The sequence below is a fragment of the Ciona intestinalis genome, chromosome 7 (genome assembly GCF_000224145.3).
Source record: "Ciona intestinalis chromosome 7, KH, whole genome shotgun sequence".
NCBI lineage: Eukaryota > Metazoa > Chordata > Ascidiacea > Phlebobranchia > Cionidae > Ciona > Ciona intestinalis.
The window spans coordinates 2,740,410-2,763,917 of NC_020172.2; the positions used below are offsets into that span (position 1 = coordinate 2,740,410).

Sequence of the window (23,508 nt, forward strand, 5' to 3'; positions counted from 1 at the left end):
CATCACTTTCGTTGCTTGGATATTCGGGAAACTTTATTGTTGTCGGCGTTCCTTAGGTTTTGTGTTGTGTAAACTGGTTCTGCGTGTTTTCATAACAATACAGTCACTCTTAGAACATGTTCAAATAACGACAGACATATGTTAATACATAGGCTTAAGTTGTATGACCTTAAATGTAAGCCAGCCTACTTACGACTGGAAATAGTGTTTATGCGCACGAATATCAATAATATTGTAAAAGTATTTGGTTCAAAGGCAGTGTCGGTAAAGAGATATGGTAAGGTGGGGGAATATAGAACACTTTTTCATTCTATTTTCTCGTCCCATTTGGTAGTAAATAAAGAACATTCAAAGCATTATAAAACCTTATCCTCGCGACTTCAATGGACGTTGTTAATTATTTAAAACGATCGAATTTTTGGATGTATGTGCTATAGGTGTACTACTATACTATAGCTGACCAAAAACAAATAATGAGTACAAGCACTCGAGAATACAGTGTACCAAGCAAAACTAAAAGTAGCGACAGACGAGCGTTAAGTTTGTTTACTTTAGTTTAAGAACAACACTCAATATACGCTCGCAATAGCAATATTTATGTAATGTGGAGATAAAATAAACGTTACGGATTATGCAGAGATGAGTAATAAAACTGTTTAACTTATAACTAGATACAGTAGTATAGATTATCAATTAAGATGTCGAAGTTAAAAAGGGAAGCAATGGGACAATACAACTACGTTGCCCCCACCCCGATGCCGGACAAAAACAAAAGGTAGGCTATTTTTGTTCAATAAAGCTGTTTTACAAAATATATATTGAGCTATGCTTTAACTTGAATGAATGATTAAATGAGTAACTTTATATGGTGTATTTGGGTAAAAGACGGAAAATAAAGGCAAAACAACAATCACTATTACACGCTTTTTAAAAAAACGTACAAAACTTAATCGGTAAAATACGTGTCCGTTGCACCATACGGACGAAAAAAACAACAAAATAAACCATATATTTAAACATTATTGAAGTTCTATTAAAAAAATGCGTAACTTGGTGTTAAATAATTTTTTTTTTGTTTTTTAAACAGATCAAAACCGAAGCATTCTTACCCGGATTTTTACCCACATAGTGACGTCACCGTTCAGCTGGTCGACGAAAACAACAAAGATCTGAAACTGTTTAACGTAAGAACATAGTAATATACAAATATACCATGGCCTAGTACAGTGGGCAATGACATATAGTAGGTTTGAGTAAGATAGTTCATGTTTTCAATCTCGTTGTTTTTAGATCTAGAACTGTTTAAAACGTATAATGACATAGGAATATACCATACCCCTTAAGTAAGCGTGAAATAAATATAAGATTAGGGTAAGATGGTCCATGGGTTAATTTTCTTTTCTCGTTCAATTTTGTAACAAATAAAACAAAATTAACAAAAAACTTATGTAAATATATACCTGTATACGACTCTAATCGAGCTTGGTTGATTGGTAAAAACACGATTAGGAAATGTGGAATATTATTTGTTTTAACAGTAACCACCTTACCCTACAATATAGTAAGGTGGGGGAAGATAGGACAAAATTTCATTCTATTTTCTCCTATTTGGTAGTAAACCAAGAACATTCAAGGAATTATAAAACCGTATGTCCCATCTTCCCCCACAGTACTATATTACTAATAGCAATGAATAAACCAAGCATATTAATAATAGTACCTTACTATTATACTCATTATTAAAATATTGCTTATGTTCTGCGAATATTATAGATAAAGCCGCCAAAGATGTTTGAGACAAGTTACCATCAAGATTATCGCCACCCACCGGAAGAAAACTTACGTGGAAGAAAGAATCAAGACGAGTCGCTGGATACAAAAGAAAACTACACAGCATACGTACAAAAAGCGGCAAAGAATAAGTCGCCTGGTATGACAATAATAAGTACAACTTGCTTACGCGTAAAATTGCGCATAAAGATAAATGCATTATGTTCTTTCATAGTATATAGATACTACGGTCCTATAGTGCTTATATTTAAAATTGTGTTGTTGTTTAGAAGAGAAGCATACGAAGCCCAAGGTGTCAACAGAAGAGTTAACCAAGCCAGAGCGAAGTTTTATTAAAAGCGCTGGCGACCTTAAAATTTCTACAGCTGCTGAAAATGTTAGACAAAAACCGCTAGCTGTCGCAAGAGCACAAACTGCTGAAGCGAAACGACGCCCTGTGAAAGAAGACAGAGTGAATGAAGAGGTGCTGTAAATACTTTAATATTGAATGTAAATTATATCCTTGTGTGGCTGGACAGCGGTAGCTGTTATATTACGAGTTTCTATTTCATTCACCTTTATTCGTACCTCAAAAGCATAACCTCTTGGATAGAAGCAGACACGTTAAATGCTGTGCCACGGCGCCGCGTTTAAAATTTTAGGTGTAACAATATGTTCTTATATAGACCTAATGTTTATGGTAAAATTTCAGTTTTACCGATCAGTGCTGAACGCCAGAAGCGGTCCAGAGTGGAAGCGGCCTCCAGATATAAGCTACGATATCTTAAACCCAGAAAAACCGCCACAAGAGCGCGCCACCAAGCCCTACGGCGCCAAGATGGAAAATTCTCAGGTACAAACGTATATTTGTATACCTAGGTATTTTTAATAATTGCTCAAGCGTGACGATTAGTTGGCCCTCTGTGTAATTGGATTTCTAAGATTAAACCGCCTCTTACTGACGCACAAGAACAATCAACTATACAGCCATAATTAACCACTGCAATGACGCAATGACGTCATTATTTAAAGCGACGTACGACTGTCTGACGTCACTTCTTAACGACGTATTAATATTCTGACATAAATACCACTATAAGCAGAAAATAGGGGTCGTTCGATATTTTATTTTGCAACAGTATAGGAAATATACCGCAAGACAAAACATAATACACGTGATATGAAGAAGTTTCTGAAAAATAGAAACCGGATTAAATAACGTTCATAAGAGTTTAGGTGGCTGGCGTTGGTGGAAAGCCACTACGGCACGACAAGCCCCCAGCCAATGGTAGTGGGTTTCTACTTTGGTGAGAAACCCTTTGCTGGATAGACCTTACCCAAGCAAGGTAAAACAAACCTTCAGACAAAAATAGTACAACGAATACAAACAACACACCGACAAAAAGACAAAAAATATACAACGAGTGCAGAGAAATAATGTGCCAAAACATGCAACAAACGCAACAGCTCAAGCATACAAAAAGGAGAAGCATTTAAAAGGCATTAACGCGGACATGATCACATGATCATTGAAATCTAATCAAAGAACATATGTAGTTCAAATCCTGAAGAATAATCATCTGCAGTGTACACCATATTGAATGTCCGACCGCAAGGAGTCGAAAGCCAACAACAGCTCCGCATGTCCCAATCAAAAGGTAATTCGCCATGTTGGTACCGCGATACTCTCGTCGTATCTTCACACAATATAATACCGTCCGGGTGTTACGCACCGCATCGACCGTTGCAAAACTACGTCATGTTGTTACGAACCGCATTTACAGTGACCTAAAACCGAGCGTAAGCATCACTGTCCCAATAGTGACCTAAATATCTAGCGTAGCATCACTGGCGGCGACGTCCACGCAACACCTGACCGTTAAGCAACTCAATCAAAACTGACGTAACCGCACCGAACGCAGGGTCAGGACAATGCTCTGACCCACCGTATCGACGTCGTAGCGAAATTGTGACGTGGCCATCGTCTCAATCGCGCTACATGACGTTTTAATATAAAGTTAACCACGTGGGAAAGTTCACGTTACATTATATTAATGAAGTATTATCACATTTACGCGCATATTATACAGCGTGTTGATATTACTCGAGTATTTGTGTACCACCATAGCGTTCTTACCAAACGATTGAGGCAATACAGAATCGCTGAAAGATTTCGATCTTTGTAGAAGAAACACACTATAGAGTGTACAGCAACAAAATCTGATCCAGCAAGATATGCGCCATAGTTTCATTGCATATATTTCATAGACATGCAAAATGCACTATAGTAGTGACTGACTAAAAATAGCTGGCAACATTAGGTCCAGCAGAATAAGAATACAACAGCGCAGGCAAGACACACATATACTACACACAACTCATATAACCCTCAAAACCTCAAACCGTGTATCCTTTATCGGTGTCTTCGTCTTTGATCTTCGTCTGCAAAGGTACGATAGTTACGTCACAGTTATTATACGTACTAGTTACTCAACAGACAGGAATTTACTACTTCTATACACCAGTTTATTTCACATTTAACCCTTTCTAGTTATCTTTTATAACTAGATCATAAACAATAAGAAAATACGATACCTTGCGCTTTTCTTCTGCAGCTTAATTCGCTGACTTTTCTGCAAAAAAATAATCGATAGGAATAAATGTTAGTGATCATAAGTGACCACTGAAACAATTACCGTTAAGTGTCTTGTCAACCAAAATATACGCCAATAATGGTAGCATACTTAACGGATCACCTCTGGGTTAGAAGCAGGCGCGCTAACCACTTTGCTACGAAACCGTATTATAGATAAATGTGTGTATTATTACGTCACATTACCTTCATTCTTCTTTCGTGCCATGGCCCGCTTGATCCTCTGTGACGTCACACACCATTTTCTACAAACTCTAATTTTAAAACTCCATTCAAAGCAAAATCGGTTTGTGACGAAACAATGAACTTACGAAGTGGGTTCTTCTGTTGCGTCATCACCACTTCGTGACGTCACTTTATAGATGCTTCTAGAAAAGAGCTAATGTACGTAACAATGCCAATGGTAATTTATACTTTACCAATTCTTTGATCTTCTTGCTTCGCGCTCATAGGGCAAATATAGTTAGAATAATTATACAAGTAATGTGCCGTGCGACAACGCAAAACGCACATGGGGCCCCATGAAAAAAACGTCGCGAAACGCGCGCGTACAACATTCGCGTATTGTTTATATATGGCGTAACGAAACCAATGATGTGACGTGAATGCGAGCGGTATAGAGAGCGCAACTTAACCGATTGTGTCGGTTTGTGACGTAACAGAACGCAGTGATTTGGAACTAAGATATTGCGTGTGACGTCGCGAGTGACGTAATAAAGAACCGTCGCGATTCCTAATATAGTATGTGAAAAATAATAATTTAACTTAAAGTAATAAACGCAAGGCACAAAACTTTTAGAATAGGTTATTGTGACATATAATAATATTACTGTATAAGTGTATAGTAGTACAAAGCTATAATATAATTTATAATGAAAAGTGTATGGCATAATACAATAGTATAGTTGCTTAAAATAATACTTAACTCAAGTCTTGCAAGAAATCTTCCAACTTGTCAACTGGTGCGCTGCTAACTTCATACTAACTGGAACTTGGTAACTCGCTTTGTGGAAGAGGCGTTTTATGCGCGGGGTAATCAAGGCGGGAATAATCAGCTGGTACGAGGCGCCTGTCACGTGAGCAAACTAACCAATCAGCTTCAAGGTTTGGACAGCGGGCAGGTTATGACCTCAGTTCAACATTATGACGCAACAAACTAAGCTCACAACGATCCGAGATTCAGGATAATTCGCGAATATACATACAGCTTGGTAGGGAAAGACGGAACACCTTTAGCACATAACATCCGAATATCCCGATCGTGTTTAAACAATTTACAACGATATATGGAAGTCGTAAGGAAACGGTTTTATAAATCTTTAAATGTTCTTTGTTTACTACCAATTTGGACGAGAAAATACAGTGAACGGATGTTCCATTTTTTTCCACTCTACTATAATACTATACTTTCATTTCAGTCAAGATATTTAAGACTAATGGAAGAACTAACAATTCAGATATGTAAAAACGATCATGGCAAAGAACAAAATAAACTATATATAACAATTGTTTGACATAAATAAATACAATAATGTTTCAATCATGTTTTGCATTTATTTTTTATTTTGTTAAATATTTAGTTATAGTTTTAATTCAGGGATCTTCTGAATAGGAAAACGCGTAATATATATAAAATAAATTCAATCGTTAATTTGTCAAAATGTTTTAGGAGAAAATATCAAACATTGTGGGAGAGAAACGAAGAGTAAGACCAGCTTCAGTAAATACACTAGCGAGCGGAAGGCAATCAAAAGCAGGTTCTGTTAAATCGTCTTCATCTGCAACGGAAAATATCCCTCAACCATCTGTGACAAGAATAGGTTTGTAAAATACAAGTTTTAGGCTAATTAATGTTATCTGTAAAAAAGTCCTTCGAGCCGGATTCGAACCAGCGACCTATGGATTACTGGCACTTATCAACTACAGTCCACCGCTCTACCAACTGAGCTATCGAAGGTTGTAGAGGACTTGGCGCTGGTAGGATTAAATCAATCAAACCGGTTTGTTTATTTAAACACTTATGGCTTTTGTTACCGTTTATGGCTTACGTAATGAGGGCGGTATAGGTTTGCAGATATGTGGGATAAGATGGTTATAGGATACGGTTATAAATCCCGTAAATATTGTTTGTTTACTACCAAATGCGACGTTAAAAAAAAACATGAATCATCTGATATACCACAATCTATAGTATACTGTGTATATTACAGGTCTCGAATACCAAAACGGTTCTAAAGCGGGCAGTAGAGCTTCAACAGCAAGCGGGCGTAGTAGTAACAACTCCAGATATATTGTCACACGAGTTGATGCAAAACGACCAATGACGTCAGGCAGCAGCATTTCTTCAGTAAACGGGGACTACTTACTCGAAACGGGAAGACACTTGAATGAAATATTAGAAACTATACAAGAGGACGAGTAAGCTGTTTATTAATGTGAATAAATAAATAAATTAAGGAATAACTGAATTTGTTTTGGGCTGACCAAAACAACTAAATAAAAATATTCCCAATAATTAAATTTTTGATTTAGTGTCAGTTTAGTAGATTTAAAGTTATGTCTCAATTTAGAATACAAGAGCAACTGCAAGACATTCCGATTCCAAACAGCCCGAAGCAAGTTATGCAACCAATAAGTGATAGAAAAAGAACTCGCAAACGATTGAAGAAGGTAAAGACATATATAACTATGCATGAAAGATAAGTAGTTTATTTCAATTAAGTATTACATGTGTAGATACTGTGGGGTAAGATGGGGACTGTAAGCGCATATTATTCCATAATTCCTGATCGTGTGTTTATTATTTAAGAATCTTGAACTCCCAGGAAAACTGTATATTATTTGTTTCATATGCGATATTGTATTTTTGCAGCCTGTACCTCCGACCGACCTGTTCGAAAAACGCGGACCCGACCCAAGGTTTTATCCGTCCAAGAAGAAGTTGAGGACACCAAACGAGATGGAGAGATTCAAGAAAGCAAGGGGAAGGGCCTTCATGCGCAATGTCGAGCAAGCGATACCGGAGCTTGATCTCCGCGACCATGAAATGAAATATCAGCCAGAAAGACAACTTTTGCAAGTAAGTTATAGTTGTAACTTTTTTTGTTTTTCTCTTGGTATAAAAACAGTTATATTATTCCAACGTTTCGACTGCCAATCGGAAAATATATTATGTCTGGTAGCAGAAGAGACAGAAAACTGTTATATGTCTTTATATAAAACTACGACCAGAGGCCTTTAGATGGATGTTAAATAACTGCATACTGTTCGAAATATCTTTCATATGTGGCGAGATTAACATTAGCCATGCAGCAAATTATCGTCGGTTATTTCACTCTCGCCCTATAGGAATTCCTATATGTATAGAACAACGTTTATACTTTTTCTATATATGGTTCTCGGGAATTTATCTTTTTTAAGGATGCTCGATGGAAAATTCGTCAGGACGTAAAAGATGTTAAAAACAAGAATCTGCATAGTTTGGTGGACAGATTTGAAAAAAGACATCAGATCATCAAAGAAGAAACTAGGACTCGTCTTGGCGACACAACTTATATTGGTAGGAATGCGATTGTTTTATTGAATAAATGTAACGGGCGTGGCCGGAAAGCGCCATCGTTGCATAACACGAGTGTTCTGTTTCACACACCTTGTACCAGCTTAGTTACCACGTATGTATAACTTTGTGGGTGTGCTTTTTTTCTGTATGGCTGACAACTTAGACAACTCATATTGCAATGGGAGTGCTATTTTAATACAGTCCTTACTTGTAGAAAGAGACCCTGTCAGTATTTACAAGCTACACAACAAAGGGCCGAACTCACGAAGCGGGAGGCCTGGTGATGTAGGGTTCAAAGTGTCTTACCCATTACATAACAGACGAAGAATAACTCCTTCTATGGGTTCGGTACAACGGGCACGAAACTTTGGTTCTTACGCGCAGATATTTAACCAGCCATGCGCTCCACCTCATTGGGGGCCACAAAAGGTGGACAGTGGATTGTTTTTGCCGCCTATGGCTCAAGGGATTTAGGAATTTGAAACTTTTTGCACTGACGCTATAGGCCTATACCGAATAAGCGTATTTCGTTTTATTGCTTATATTATTTGCGTTGTACAGACTTCTATATTGTATTCTAACTGTGAAAAGTATTAGGTTTTTTTATATTTTGACTTCTTGGCTCACGTTTACACATTTTAAACACAACGTTTAAACTTGAAAAGCTAAATGCTCACTGTCAACTAGACCATAGATAGAGAAATTAAACATGATATTTTAGGGCTTTCGTGTATTTTTTCATTGTCAGTTTAATAAAATTTCAGGAAGACTACATATTTATTGTCCAAAGAGTAAACACTACCAAACAGCCGGCTGTAAGTTTTAAATGCTCCCCGCTGTCTGGCAATAAACGTTTACTTCACGGTCTGTTCGGTTTGTTATGACAATTTTGTACGCTAACATTTGTCTTTGCAGAACGAACGTATATGTCTATGAAAATATTTTTATAAAAAAAGGCTTTGTGGCCTTTTTAATGAGATATTTGACAACTAACGTATTTAATACACAAAATAAGTAAGTTACTTCAGAAAAAGAGAATTCAATGCTATATAGTAAAGAACATCACATGTGTGTATTAAAATAAAAATACTTTACAGATTTATGTAGTTATGTGGCTAAAACACTGTTAAAACTGTGTGAGTAGAAATAATTAAAATGAGTTCAAGTCATTCCTCGTTTGGCAGGCCTGTGGATCTTACATTAAGTGGATCCCAGGTTCCTGTATCTCCTCCAAAGAAATCTCGTCCATTGTCAGCAAGGTATATAAACGTATTCTGAGTCTGACCCCGATTCATATATAATGTTCTGTATTGCTACTGTTAACAGTGGCTAACTGTGTTTTTGGTAATGCCTGCTAAAGTTTGTCCCACAAGCCAATTAATTGAACAATAAACCAAAATCTGTATTAAAATAAGTTGGAGTTCTCAAAATGTGATTTGTGAAATTATTTTAAAGCATACAAAACAAGCTGATTTTTAGTAAAAGTTCGTGCTGCATGTGAAAAATAATCATCTCGCCTCCCGAAATCTTGTCAAAAGGAACTGCCACATTCTGTAGATTTATCCATTACGACACCTAGCATAACTTTAACTTAAAAAAAAACAAAAAAACAATCACCCACAAAGGCACAAAGTAACATAAATAGTAATTGTAAGCTGGCACGAGGTCTATGAACATCCGTGTTATAACATCTGTTGTTTCTTGGCCACGCGAGGTCAAAGCAAGTTACATTCATTCATCCATTCAGGTCTTCATCGTCCAGTATTATAAGCAATAGTTCAAGAAGATCGCGCACGGGGGACTCTTCCTCTAATGCACTTGCTACAAAAACATACACAAAACTTGACACAAATCAAACAAAGCATAATGCTGGAAAAGCAAGAAGTGCAAATAACGGTAAGACCTTTGTTATTATTTCCTGTTTTGATTGGGGTAACCTATTGTAGACTTTGTGGTCTTTTTGTGCCATTTTTTCTTCTTTCCGTGTGTCATTTTGTCTTCTCCTGTTTTGGTTTGTGTTTATAGCTCTTTCAGCTTAAATTTTGTTTTATTTTGTAGTAATTTGTAAGCGAACATGAAGTGTATCAAATAAAACACTCATGTCATAACTCCTGATGTTGCCAGCCTTGCCAGGATAAATAAATTATAATCATTTATCATTTAATCATTCATTTAAATACGATTGAAATCCCTCAGACACCAAACCATCTTTAGCAATGTCGTTTCCGTCCAAAGAGAATAAGAAGCCCGTACAGACAAACACGAGGCGTATCGAGCGAAAAGATGATGACAGATCCATTTGCTCCGATGACCACATTTCTTCTTTCTTTGAACAATCTTCACAAAAATCTCGCTCGATGTCAAGAAGTGTTTCTTCAAAAAACAGCAGACCTCAATCAAATGTGAGTGAAACTTTTTTTGTTTTTATTGTCGATTATATAGGCTTTAAGTAAACAATAGCTTGAAATTTTGTTGTAAAAAGTTAAACATACTGAGTGTATACCCGTATTAAGCTAAAGAGGCAGAGAACATATAATTCACTGCTTAGGTTCTAAGAGACTTCATTAGTTTAACATAATAGAAGTCCATATATATGTATATATATATATATATTAACATCTAATATAATATATAATATAAATATTAAACAAGAAAAAGTCTACTGTCTAAAATATTTAATTGATGTTTAAAAATCGATCATAAAACATAATTACACTCCTTTTTATGGCATGCTTTAACATCTAGCAAGGTCCACTGTGTGTGGTACTGGGCCAACCCTGGCCTGAATCTCAGGCCCCATGGCGTGTCCTGCTGTAGGACCTTACCCTCATAGAATAAAACACTAAAACAGTATTACTTTATCATAGCATATGTGCAGTCTTTAGTAATACATTTATTATCCAGGTATCTGTAGCAACTGTGGATCGCGTATTTTCCCTACCAGACAGTGCTAGAAGTAGCAGCACAGTCAATACCAACTGGTAAGAAATTGGGCAAATTTTTTATTTTTTTATTTTAACATAGTATAAAATAAATGTTTATTTTTTTCTTTTTCTTATTTTAACAGGGTATAAGTTATATTTGAACATTATTTTTTTGACGTATTCTGTAAATGTTCTTCAGGGATGAGGAAGATGGGTCCGGAGACAAGAATCGTCTCTTCTTCTAGTCTTCACGACACCTCTGATGTTGATTTCCTGCGATCTTATTTAAGGTAAAGATCTTTACGCACATTTTTGTTTCTATTAGGAGACAAGCTTAATAATAATTAAACATAAATAGCTCATTTGTCTGCTAGGTGTAGCGACCACGCTTATTTTCTTTCAATCAAATGTAAATATGTTTTAAACTGTAAGCGTGTTTTAACAACTGTTGTTTTGTCACTTTATCCTGTCTTTTCGTTTAAAATGTTTCTATATCTTCACTACCGTAATCGAAGAGAAAAGTAAAATTAATAGGGGTAGGCAAATCTTGCCTTTTTTTAAAATGCAATAAATGTTTTTTTTGTTCTCCCTGCATAAAAAATCTTTTTATTAAACAAATATAAAATATATATGTTTCTTTATTAATATTTTTCTTTATTTTAAATAATATTTTGTTTTATTTTAGTAACATGAACAAATACAAAGATGATCCTTCAGCCCCTCCCACTTCCTCTGAGAGCACTCCTCGTTATTCCTCCCATCCTCCATCAATCAACGGTGATCCAACAGGGTCCGGATGCAAGGGAGCAACTTCTGGAGTCCTGGAGGACCCTTTATCCAGCAGACTCTCATTGGAGAGCTTTGAGCAACATGAGTCCGAGCATCTACGGGATGTTGGTGATCACATGATAAGAGAGGATGTAGTAAAGTTCCAAGTGAGCATCAATTTTAACATTACTTTACTTAAAAAATCTTTGTATGGCTTATCTGGTATAAAAAAAGTAGTGTATTTCCGTTTTGTCTGCTATTTAGGAGAAACTCTTTTAAGACAAAATGCAGAAAATACACTGCATTTTTTATGTTTTTTGAGCCGCTGTAAAAATATTTACATTATGCCTGCCTGGTACCAGAGGTAACATAATATCTCTTGCTAGAAACTATTTTAGAAGTTGTTTTATAATGTAGTTGATTTAAATGTATAGATTTGCTTTCTTAGTAAACTGTCTATTACACCAAACTAAACCGTTGTAAAAAATTATGCAACCCTTTTTGATATTTTTGTGTAACTTGTTTCTTTTGACCACCTTGGTCTTTTTTGTGCCCTTTGTGCGCACTGGCACATTTTGTGTGCAATGTAAAATCCTAAATTGATTTTTTTTCTCTACCATTATTGAACTTTTTTATCTTTCCAGCAAGAAAGATCAGCTCGTAAGATCCAGATCTGGTTCCGTCGTCATATTATCCGGAAGAAGACGAGTGATGCTGCTCTTAAGAGGATGCTGCACCATAAGAAAGAGGTGGGGATGACATTTTCTTATTTATTTTTAGATGCAAATATAAAAATGTATTAATTTAAATGCAATATAGCATTTAAAAAAAGTAAAAGCGATGTAATATAAAAAAATAACAAATTTTAAAAAATTATAAAAAGGTATATATATATATATATATATATATTATATATTATATACATTATGTAAACTATTTTCTGGTATAGGAATTTGAAAATAACATTTTGCGTGAATCTTTAAAACGAAGAGAAAGGACTGAAGAAGAGAAGAAAGTTCAAAGAGAGAAAAAGGCAAAAGAAGCAAGGAGACAAGCTATTAAGGTTTAGTACTAATTTTTTATGACCAAGTTTAGAATTTAAACCTTTTCCAAACAAAGTCAAATGTGAAGTATATATATTTTTACTTTGACGTTTTTTCACCTGCTGTTTCAATTTTTTAAACTTTGGTGATATCTTTTATCACATTTGAGCATTTATATAAATACACAATTTTTGATTTCAAATTTTGATTTTGATCGTTTGTATCCTTTAAGCCGTATCATAACTTATTTAAACATATTTTCCTTTATGTGCAATTGCTTTCACATTTATAATTGCTAACATGCAAAACACACAAAGAAGCAAAGACACAAAATATAAAGGTGTCGTTTTCGAACAAAAACTTGTGTAAGGTAATTCACATCTTTTAGCCTTAATGGTTGCGTTTGGTTTCGTATGTTTTTGTTTCTGTTTATTTTTTTCCATTATTCACTATGGATGTTCAGGAGTTAAAAGAGAAAAGAAGAAAAAAAGATGAAGCAATGAAGAAGATTGCAGAGGAGGAGGTCGCCAACATCCGGAGTAAAATGGAAAGGAAGAGTCGCTCCAAACCATCATCTGTAACATCCAATAAATCAGGGAGGAGCAGATTGGGAGAAGGTGGGAGGAAGAAAGAGGAAGATGTGGTGGATCAATTGTTTGATGTGAGTTTTGTGGAAAATTTAAAATTACATTTTAGAAAATGACTAAAAAAAATTATAGAAAAAAAGAAAACAATCGCATTTTTAGGAAAAAAGTATTTTCAAAACTATTGCAACTGCAAGCATTTGTAAAGGCCACTAAAAACTTTTAATAGTAAACAAGACAAGTTTTATTTAAAGTACCTTGTTTGAGCAATTTAAATTTTTAATAATAATGTCAGCTTGTTTTGCAGTCTTCGTCCAGAATATCAAATAGAGTAGATGAAGTTGATGGTCCAATGCCAAGGTATGCTTGGGCTGTGTGTTGCAATGAATGGTTTTACTGTTATTTTTTTTTTTTGCTTTTGTATTCTATTGTGGACTTTATTGCCATGTGTAAAGACGAAAAAACAAGCCGTTTTTTTCGTTAATAAAAAAGTCAAAAAACGAATCACTATTTTAATAAAAAAAAACACAGCAAAAAAAAGATTTTTATACAACAAAAAAAAGTCATTTATTCAAAAAAACAAACAAAATAACAATTTATTAATTTAATAAGAAAAGACTAAAAAACAAGTTAGTAAAACTCATATAACATTTAAACATTGTTTTAGTTCAACACACGATACACAAGAAGCAATGTCCGATGTTACCCCAACAAACCAACCACTAGATGACACTAGTAAGTCACGTACCACGTTGGATGATGTTTTAGAAACAATCCGGAAACTTGAAGAAGAGCCTGATAAATTGGAAAAACCTAAATCTGTAAGATTTCTGCAACATTATAAGAAAAAGTATTATTTTATTTGTTTTTTTTAAATGTTTTTATTTGTTTTTTACTCGCTGCAATTTTAAATTCTAGTAAAATTTAATGTTAGTATTTTTTACTTCCAAATAAAATCCTACTAACCAAGTGTGCATCATATATTTGGTTAATTAAAGTCAGTTAAAGAAAAAAGTTTACCTGCACACCAAACTACAAAACTAACCACACACATATGTATAAAATATATTGTAGAGTTTAGAAGAGAAATTGGCATGGATAGATGAACTACAATCTGAAAACCAATCTACTGTTTCCAAAGCAACTACAAGCCACTCACAAAACAAGACGCAAGAGCAGCCTGGTATGAGCAATATTTTTTGTTCAGAGTTATATCATAAGCTTCTAATTTCTGGGAATACATAAACTTAATAATAGCACCATATAATTACACCATACATATAACACCTGTTGTACGTATTGTTTTATTTTACTTAAAGTGAAATGAGCCATAATAATGGTTTTAAAGCGGTTTGTGAACCACAATGATTTCATTTACCAAAAGTGACTTAAAACTAAGTGCAGTCAGCTACAGCAGAAGTTTTCCAAAGTCAGTTAAATGCAAAGTACTTTTAAACATTCCTAATTTTTTTTTTTTGTGGTTAGGTTGTTTTTTTATATATTAACTTTTTATTTTTAGTATTTTTACCTTCTTGTTCTTTTTTTGTGTGTTGTCATTAGTTTTTGTGGTAGGAGTCTGCTGTTTTTTTAGTTACACCACCCCTTCCTCCACAGACGCCAATAATTTTTTTCCTGCAATCTGTTTTTTGTAGTTACGTTTTTTCTTTTAACTTTTTTTGTGTTCTGTTTTTGTGTGTTGGGTTTTGTGGTGGATTTTGGCTTAATCTTTTTAAATTTTTTTTAACACCCCCCCCCCCTCCACAGATGCCTCTAATCTCCTCACAGAAGCGAAACTTCACAGCATCATGGACTTCCTGGATGAAGTGGAGAAGACAGAAGTTGCTGAGTCATCTGTCAATCATCCAGTGGAGCATGAGTCAGCAAATCAGCTCATGAAAGCTGAAGAGGCGGCAACTGAGGTTAACAAACTTTTTTAAATTTTTAAAATAATTTTACAAAAATTATATTATTTCAAAGTGTAGTGTATGAGGTTTTATATGTAGAAAAGGAAGTGAAAAGCTATAATTATGACAAACATTTTATTTTATTAAATTCGTTATTTAAATTCAAGTTTATAAAGTGTCTTTTTAAAGATAGTAGGCTAGGGTAATCTACCATCTGTTTATGTTATGTCATCATCCCATTTGGTTGAAAACAAAGAATATTTTTTGAGTTAGACTGTATTTAACTACTTTAAAAGAGCGTGGTTAATGGTATATTCTGTTTAAATATAAGTAACCTTATATTATGGTTATCTACCCAGGCAATCACAAGTCAAATGCTGAAGATGAAACTGGATCTTGATGAAAAAACTAAAAGTATTTTACTTCTAAAGAGCGCTATGGTACGAAAGATTGTTTTCTCTTTTTTGAATTTTTTTTTTTGTATAAACACCCGAGTTATAACGACTGTCGTTTCCGGCCACGCGAGGATAAAGTAAGTTACATTCATTCATTCATTCATTCATTCAGAGTCAACAAAAAGATCTGATGACACGACATCTAAGAGAACAAGAGAAAGAAACCGAACAAAGATTAAAAATGCAGAAAGTTCAATACGAGGCAACAATTCAGCGACATCTTTCATTCATTGACCAAGTAATGTATTATATGGGTTGTAACATTTTTTAAAATCGATTTTTTGGGTAATATATCATATTTCTGGATAATTTAATTTTTCTGGGTAAATGATGATTTTTTGGGTACATATGATTTTTTGAAATTTTATTTAAAATTCAAACAAGTAATTTATTATATTGGTTGTAATATATGATGGAAAATACTTTTGGGTGTAACATATGTTATTTCTAGGTAATATAACTTTTGTGCCTAACGTATGATTTTTTGGAGTAAATATGATTTTTTTACCTAACTTATAATTTAAAAAAAAAATTTTAACATTTAAACAAAAACTTTGAATTTTATTAAATTTATTTAAAATTTAAAAAAAACACATTTTTTTACAGCTTATTGATGATAAAAAAAGTTTAAACGAAAAATGTGAACAACTTTTGTCAGAAATGAAACAACTTGATAAAAAATATCAAACAAAAATCAAACAGCTGACAGAGGGTCATGAGAGGGAATTTAAAAAGGTAAAAACATTTTTATATTTTGATGTAACTGTCAGGTTTTAAATAAATTAATAAAAGTATTGTTGACCGTTTTTATAAAACAAGTGTTCTGTTTCACACACCACGTGCCCGCTTAGGAGTTACCAGATATGTAACTTCGGGTTTTATGTATATTTATTACTTTAAACTAAAAACATTGTATTTATACCTTTATGGTAATTTATCTTTTACTTTTAGGCTAAAGACGTAATGAATGCTGCTGAGAAACTTAGAAGAGAGAAATGGATTGATGAAAAAACTAAAAAAATTAAGGTAATTAAAATAAAAGTCTCACAGCTGATAAAGTCTCACCTAAACTTGTGCTCTGAATCTGTTTTTTTCAAGAGGCAACAGACGGCATTTTTTACTGGAGCTCTTACCCACACCTTTTATCTGTAGCGTGTATTAACGAATATGGTTTTGCTGTTGATTTCCTTTTCTACATTCTTTAAATAATATGATCTTCTCTATCATTTTCGAAGAATTAATTTTAAAAAATGTTATGTTGTATCATTTTATGTTATAAATGTGTTTTGTTATAAATAACAACTTATGTTATATATTAATATTCTTAAACCCAGGAAATGACAGTGAAAGGATTGGAACCCGAAATCCAGCGTCTTATTGCAAAACATAAAGAAGAAATAAAGAAAACCAAGTCCATACAAGAAGCTGAGTTATTGAGAGTAAGTCAATATTTAAATTTAAAAATATATTTAAAAATCTAAAATTCCCAAATGTGCCATCCTGATGACTCATGTCCGGCGTCGTTACACAGTTAACTCGCCTGCCTCTAACCTAGAGGCAATGGGTTCAAGGCTCGACGCTGCTACTATTATGGGTGTATGTGTACTTGGGCAAGACACTTAACGGCAAAAGGTTATATACTTGGTAACTCGTAAGCTGGCACGAGGTGTATGAAACACCCATGTTTTTAACGGTTGTCATTTTCCGATCACGCGAGGATAAAGTAGTTCCATACATATAGAGTTTTAATGTTTACATTTAAACAAACCCCCAATAGTCGGACGAGAGAGCGGGTCAGCGTTATATCCGACAAACAGAAGAACTTCGTGAACAACTTGAAAGAGAGAAAGAATCAGCATGTAAAAGAGAAAGGGAAACTGCAAGAATTCGGTAATTTGCACACCAAATAAAATGCATATTTCTGTTCGTAGTGCCAAAAGAACAACATGCATTTTTTTGATTTGTAATTTTAATGATGTTTTTTAGCTCTGTTTTTTAGCTTACCACATACGAAACTCATAATTTTAATTTTTTGGTAACAACGGTTTTTTAATATGCCAAAGTACAGTTATGGTAACAGTCCAATTCTGGCTTACGTCTTGGTTTTCTGGTTTGTGGTGCCTCAGAAACTTATACATATTAAATAGGATCCATGTACTCAATTAGTTACCGAGTCTTTGTCCAGGTATGAGCAGCAAATGGAGCAAGAAGACATCGCGTTTCAACAACAGAAGAAACGACTTTATTCCGAAGTTGCTGAAGAGAAAGAAAGACTTCACCAGCAAGCTTTAAGGTTTAATGTACTTTGTTTATTAAGTGTTGTATTTTTATGTTTTTTACATGTGTGAGGTCTCGCAGTGTGGCATGCCATGGAACCTAAGACTTAATATTATACTCTAAATTATACCCAGTGAGTTTAGGGTACTGAGATTAAAAAATAGAAATTATAAGAACTAAAACATACTTCTAGTGTAAGAACATACTTTCTACACTTTCTTATTTTTAGAAATATTTTTTTTGTCAGAAAATATTTATTTTATTTTATTTTTTTATCCAGACAGAGGAGTGAATTGGATCAATTAAAGAGGCAGCTGGAGGACAACAGTCGCATCGCAACATCCACGATCAGGGAGGAGTTTGAGAAGAGCACACATGAGACGTCCAGGAGGCATCAGGAGGAAATGAATCAACTTAAGGAGAAGATGGAATTGGAGAAACAAGCTTGGCAGGAAAACTACATGAAAAAACAGGTTTCGTGTTCAATAACTTTGGTAACGAAGTTCAAATACCAACTTGTAATGTATAAGAAAAATCTTACAGTACAAATTTGAAATAAATATAAGGCATTGTCGCCTGCTTTATGGAAAGCGACACGATTCAACATTTGGTAAGGTCCATGCAGTAGCACTCTGGGTGTCAGGGTAATTAGCTTTTGGTCTAAATTGAGGGTCATATGTGTCACACATTCACACTGTAAGCCCTCACTCACATAAAATAGAATCTATGAGCAAATTTATATGTTAAAATTTATAAAATCGTTAAATTTGTTGTAAATTCTAGGAATCGTTTATTTTGCAAAAAGAACGAGAGCTCAAAGAATCAGTGAGGCGTGACCGTGATAACGAAATCGACGTTGCTATTCAACGTTTAGAAGATGACATGCATCATCAACGTGAAGAACTTGAAAAAACTACCGATAACCGGTATGTGCTTGTTGTTTTTTTAACTTTTACCTTTTTTGTTATCTTATTGTTATTTTATAAATTTTTTTATCCACTTTTCTTTTTTAGTTTTTTTGTAACTTAATATATTTTCAAAGATTTGCCTATATATAAACTCCCAATGACTGAGAAATTTTGAATTAATAAATAAATCCAAAGTCCTATTGCGTGTAATGCAGAATGACCTCTTCCATGTAGAATAGAATACTAAGGCGTTTGGAAGCCACATGAATTGTTTATTAAATGTGGTCAAAATTTTATTTAAAATAAATAAAAAAATATTTAATGAAAGAAAATTAATATTTTTTTACTAATATATTTTATTTTGTTGTCAGGATTAAACGAATCAGGGATAAATATGAATCTGAGATGAAAGAAGTGGAAAAATCTGAGAAACAGACTCAGGTGTTTAATTAATATAAAGAATATTTAATTTAATGAATCATGTAACTCTGTTTTTGTGCATTTTGTTTAGAAAACTGGCATTTCACATTTAAATTCCTCATATTTTTGAGCGGGTTTTAGCATCTGAAGAATAAATATAGTAGGGTGGGGGAAGATGGCACACCTTTTTTTTCTATTTTCTCGTCCCATTTGGTAGTAAACAAAAAAATAAAATAATTATAAAACCATATCCTTACAACTCCTAATAGACCGTTGTTAATTAATAAAAACACTATTAGGATATTTGGATATTATGTGTTAAAGGTGTCCCGTCTTCCCCCACCCTACTATAAATAAACAATTAATATTTTGTGACTTATACTTGCACACCTACTTGGAGAATAGATAAATAAGCAAATATTATTTCACTTATATTTAATTTATGAAATTTCAGGAGAAATACAATGCTATGAAAGTTGAATTCAACGAGATTGAAAGCGAGAATCTTCGTTTACAAAGTTTGACAAAACAGAAAGAACAAGAAGTTACCGATATTTTAAAGGTAAAAGAAAACATAAAATGCAAACATGCAGTTTTTAATTGCATTTTTAACATGGCAGTTAATCACTGTTTTGTACAATATTAAGTTGCGAACAGTTTAAAATAGAGACAAAAAATTCAGACTATTTGATCAATTACTATTAATTTTATAGTGAAAATTTGAAACATTTCCTTGCTAGTACATAATAACTTATTTTGTACAGGTTATATTTTATCTGGCGTTGTGGCAAAGCGCGTCTGCCTCTGACACATTTTTTAGAAAATCCCCTACAAAGTTTCAAACATGGTAACTCTCTGGATCGAGGTGTATAAAACAGAACACCCTTGTTATAACGGCTGTCAGGCTAAAACAAATTACATTCGTTCAATTTTTATCTCAATCTTGCAGATTAAAGACAAATTAGTTGAAGAAAGAGGAAATGTAACTGAAGTGATCCGACAGGAATTTGCTGATCGACTTGTGTTAACTGAACAGGAGAACAAGAGAATAAAAACTGAACTGTCGGAAATGAGAGCACGCCAAAGGTATAGATTTCAGATATACAAATTTTTGTTGACAGACAATATATCAGTGGCTCATCTGGTATAAAAACGTATAGTGTATTTCCAACGTTTCGTCTGCCATACGGCGAGACTTCAGACTGAAGTTCAGACTGAAGTCTCGCCGTATGGCAGACGAAACGTTGGAAATGATATATTGTTCATATACCACTGATATATTGTTCGTATTATGCCTGGTAGCAGAAGTAACAGAAAGTTTTGTTGACAGACTTGTAATTTAAAAACAAAATTTTCAGGTTAGAGTTGGAGAGAATTAATGGAGAAAAAGAAGAAGAACTAGCTGAAGTTCATAAAAGGTTTCTTAGTATTAACAGAAGAGTTTATGTAGTACATCACTCATATATAATAAAAAGTCTGGCCATGAAAATTCAATCTTGTATGTATGTCAATTTTTTTCCACATTACTGGCGTACTACAGTTGGTTAGCGCAACTGCCTCTTACCCAGGGCTAATGGGCTCTTTGTTGCTGCCATTGTGGGCATAGGCGTCCTTGGGCAAGACATTTAACCGCAATCGCTCCAACTCAGTGGTCACTAATGGGTTGTCCAAATTATCAGCCACACATAAAAAATAAAACGATCCCTCAAAAATAATCAACCACAAAGTAACATACTTGGTAACTCGTAAGCTGGCATGAGGTGTATCGTTATAACACCCGTGTTATAACGACTGTCGTTTTCCGGCCACGCGAGCATAAAGTAAGTTACATTTATTCATTCATTACCAGGGTAAGGCAAGCAATAATCAAGAAAGAGGAAACTATTTCACAAATCCGTCAGCAGCATGAAGCTGCAGTAAAACGTGCAGATCATTTAGAAGGATTATTAGAAACTCAGCGAAAGCAATTGCTTGGAAAGAAAAAATGAACTGTTTTCATATTACTTATTGTGTTTTAGTGGTCATGTTCCGTAGGTTTAAAGTATTTTTGCGTATTATTACAGTAGCGTATCAGCGTTGGCACGGTTCTACACATTTTATAATGTCTTCCGTATTTTCGTATATAGTGCATTCACTCATAAATTTTTACAAGTTTAAGTAGTCTGTTTAAAAAGACCAACAGTTTTAAAAGACTTTAATCAAAATATGGCTCACATTTTAAAGTCATTTGCTGCAAAACAGGACAGGCGGATTTCGAAATCAAACAAAAACAACGTTTTCAGTCTGGCATATCACTGTGTTTTGCTATTTAATACTTCCGCAGAGTGGCGTACGAGAGTTTTCATCACGACTGCAAGCTTGGCCAGTCTGCCTGCAGTTTTCCGGTCAGAATTCGGCACGATGGTGTTTCATGCGTTGTATATTTTAATTGCGCTCCTAATTAGTGAAGTATCCGCGTCGCAAAGTTGGAATACTAGTGTAGAAACTAACGCGACATGCTGCGAGGCACTGCGTGTTGATTACAGACAGAATTGGCTGTACAGTTATCGCAAGTTGACTGGGTACTTGGAGAGTCTAAAGACTTGGAATTGCGAGCAGTTTCAAATTGAATGCTCAAAGCGATATTTTAGTGTGGACGAATTCTCGTCATCGGTGTATTTACACTTTTGTGAGCCCGAGCAATTTGAGAACCAAACCAGCAATTTATCAGGTAAAATTTTCCAACGAAGGTCATTTGCTATATAATAGCTAAGACAAATATAAACGAGTTTAGTTATGACACGCTAAGGATAAAATATATCCCTGCTCTTTCGCACTTATAGTACGCTTGGTATTTCGGGTAAGAATATCTATTTTTAAACAGAAATAGCGCGTTAGCTATTTAATTAAAACTTTACCAGTAAAATGCGTGATGCTTCGCATGCTGCCCTTTTGAGTCATTGAAATTGAAGCTCTTTACCCCCGGGCCGCTACTGTTTTGATGCCCTTTAAATTTAGGCGGTTTTGGACAGTTCAAATTGCCGTGACTTATAAACAGTAGGGCAAATGACAGGATCTATTTTTCGACATAAGTACACCGCCGCATGTCATATCTAACGTTTTAACTGTATATGGTGGGGTGGGGGGAGATGGGACACATTTCATTCTATTTTATATCACCCCATTTGGTAGTAAAAAAAGAAAATCCAAGAAATTATAAAACCGTATCCTCACGACTACCCTATAAAAATTTGTTAATTGTTTTTTTTTATAAAACACGTTCAAGATATTTGAATGGTTATGTGCTAAAGGTCCTGTCTCTCCCCAGAACTATAACCTCTAACATTATCTAAGCACTGCATGATTGAAGTTTGTCCAAATTCACAAAAAAATACCGTTGCCATACAGCAAAATACATTACCAAAGTGTTAGCGAAACGGTAATAAAACTGCATTTTTGCCATTTTAAATAACTCATATCAATGCTCTCTTCAGTGCCCACCAGTCCTTACAATGCAACGGCCTTGCCAAGTCCAATCCAGCAAATCATGCAGTATGAATCTAGCCAAAGTTTTGTGGAAATCAACTCTTTTGGAGTCCCGTTCTGTGGGATTGTATGGTGCGGGTTTGACGTTGAAACGTATCAAGTTTTAAAAGTTTCAATCGGGTCATGCTTGCCAACAAGGTTAGGACATGAACAATTACTTTAAGTACATTTTAAAAGTGTTTAAATATGACCATATGTAAAAAGTAACTTAATGTAGTGTTTATATACGTTTGGTTGAAAAGTCCAGTGACAGAATTCGTGTTATGGTTATGTCACGTTTTGTTTCCTGGTAATATAATTTGGTGTAATAGATTAGAATATCCTAATGTACCGTCACGTATTATGACGTCTTAACGATTACGTTCTAAGAATTTTTTCAGTACACTGTGTTGCAAGACGTTTCAAATTTTATTCACACTCTAACAGTTGCCGCTCTGGAACCTACGTCATTATGGCCGTTTGTGGTATACTAGCCGTTGTAATTGTTTTGGCGAACGCTACAGTCATTGTTGTTTTTTGCCGGAGCCGAAAACCCTGGAGCACCCAGACAGTATATAAACTGTCTATGGCCATCGCTGATCTGCTGGTCGGACTCTTCGTCTTTCCAGCTTCGATTGTGACAATTTATCTGAACATTTTCGGCCATAGAGCGTTGATATTAACTCCCATAAACAGACAAACTAACTGTACCGGTACGGATCCGACGCACACTTTGCGT

The 23,508-nt window shown here is 34.5% G+C and overlaps 3 protein-coding genes, 1 long non-coding RNA gene and 1 other non-coding gene across 6 annotated transcripts in view; 3 read left to right on the plus strand and 2 right to left on the minus strand.

The window, feature by feature from the left end:
• Nucleotides 1-622: 622 nt before the first annotated feature.
• Nucleotides 623-8,849, plus strand: LOC100176598. The gene is made up of 11 exons (XM_002124718.5): nucleotides 623-775; nucleotides 1,088-1,184; nucleotides 1,774-1,930; nucleotides 2,061-2,254; nucleotides 2,483-2,623; nucleotides 6,093-6,243; nucleotides 6,634-6,841; nucleotides 6,994-7,093; nucleotides 7,296-7,502; nucleotides 7,844-7,982; nucleotides 8,197-8,849. The coding sequence occupies exons 1-11, from the start codon at nucleotides 699-701 to the stop codon at nucleotides 8,454-8,456; spliced, it is 1,731 nt and encodes a 576-aa protein (XP_002124754.3). The 5' UTR covers nucleotides 623-698; the 3' UTR covers nucleotides 8,457-8,849.
• On the minus strand, nucleotides 3,742-4,827 carry LOC108949607. The gene is made up of 4 exons (XR_001974788.2): nucleotides 4,735-4,827; nucleotides 4,610-4,668; nucleotides 4,366-4,403; nucleotides 3,742-4,212 (listed from the first exon to the last, which is right to left on the minus strand). It is a non-coding gene; the product is annotated as an uncharacterized LOC108949607 (long non-coding RNA).
• trnay-gua lies at nucleotides 6,292-6,380 on the minus strand. Its single transcript is given in 2 exon segments — nucleotides 6,292-6,327; nucleotides 6,344-6,380. It is a non-coding gene; the product is annotated as a tRNA-Tyr (tRNA).
• A 235-nt stretch (nucleotides 8,850-9,084) lies between the features above and the next one.
• On the plus strand, nucleotides 9,085-21,422 carry LOC100186025 (centrosomal protein of 131 kDa). 2 transcript variants are annotated; one of them, XM_002131137.5, is made up of 27 exons: nucleotides 9,085-9,241; nucleotides 9,730-9,878; nucleotides 10,179-10,384; nucleotides 10,887-10,963; nucleotides 11,106-11,196; nucleotides 11,592-11,841; nucleotides 12,319-12,423; nucleotides 12,624-12,737; nucleotides 13,181-13,378; nucleotides 13,609-13,661; nucleotides 13,969-14,122; nucleotides 14,376-14,484; nucleotides 15,066-15,220; nucleotides 15,565-15,645; nucleotides 15,773-15,898; nucleotides 16,267-16,395; nucleotides 16,612-16,686; nucleotides 16,995-17,099; nucleotides 17,438-17,550; nucleotides 17,846-17,953; nucleotides 18,218-18,410; nucleotides 18,721-18,863; nucleotides 19,217-19,286; nucleotides 19,720-19,827; nucleotides 20,215-20,351; nucleotides 20,624-20,683; nucleotides 21,115-21,422. In XM_002131137.5, the coding sequence occupies exons 5-27, from the start codon at nucleotides 11,108-11,110 to the stop codon at nucleotides 21,251-21,253; spliced, it is 2,814 nt and encodes a 937-aa protein (XP_002131173.1). In that variant the 5' UTR covers nucleotides 9,085-9,241; nucleotides 9,730-9,878; nucleotides 10,179-10,384; nucleotides 10,887-10,963; nucleotides 11,106-11,107; the 3' UTR covers nucleotides 21,254-21,422. The 2 variants fall into 2 exon arrangements, with proteins under 2 accessions (XP_002131173.1, XP_018668235.1); XM_018812690.2 differs by having other exon boundaries at nucleotides 11,592-11,826.
• A 23-nt stretch (nucleotides 21,423-21,445) lies between these two features.
• Nucleotides 21,446-23,508, plus strand: part of LOC113474366 — a 2,594-nt gene continuing 531 nt past the window's right edge. Inside the window, exons 1-3 of the mRNA XM_026835106.1 lie at nucleotides 21,446-21,975; nucleotides 22,739-22,928; nucleotides 23,217-23,506. Coding sequence (XP_026690907.1) covers nucleotides 21,471-21,975; nucleotides 22,739-22,928; nucleotides 23,217-23,506 — 985 coding nt within the window. The 5' untranslated portion in view covers nucleotides 21,446-21,470. The remainder of the gene's footprint in view (nucleotides 21,976-22,738; nucleotides 22,929-23,216; nucleotides 23,507-23,508) is intronic.

Coding starts and splice junctions, on each gene's coding strand:
- LOC100176598 (XM_002124718.5), top strand. CDS start 699: ATGTCGAAGTTAAAAAGGGAAGCAATGGGACAATACAACTACGTTGCC. Junction 1,185..1,773: donor AAGATCTGAAACTGTTTAAC/GTAAGAACATAG, acceptor CGAATATTATAG/ATAAAGCCGCCAAAGATGTT. Junction 2,255..2,482: donor AAGACAGAGTGAATGAAGAG/GTGCTGTAAATA, acceptor GTAAAATTTCAG/TTTTACCGATCAGTGCTGAA.
- LOC100186025 (XM_002131137.5), top strand. CDS start 11,108: ATGAGGAAGATGGGTCCGGAGACAAGAATCGTCTCTTCTTCTAGTCTT. Junction 12,424..12,623: donor TGCTGCACCATAAGAAAGAG/GTGGGGATGACA, acceptor TTTCTGGTATAG/GAATTTGAAAATAACATTTT. Junction 15,221..15,564: donor CTGAAGAGGCGGCAACTGAG/GTTAACAAACTT, acceptor TTATCTACCCAG/GCAATCACAAGTCAAATGCT.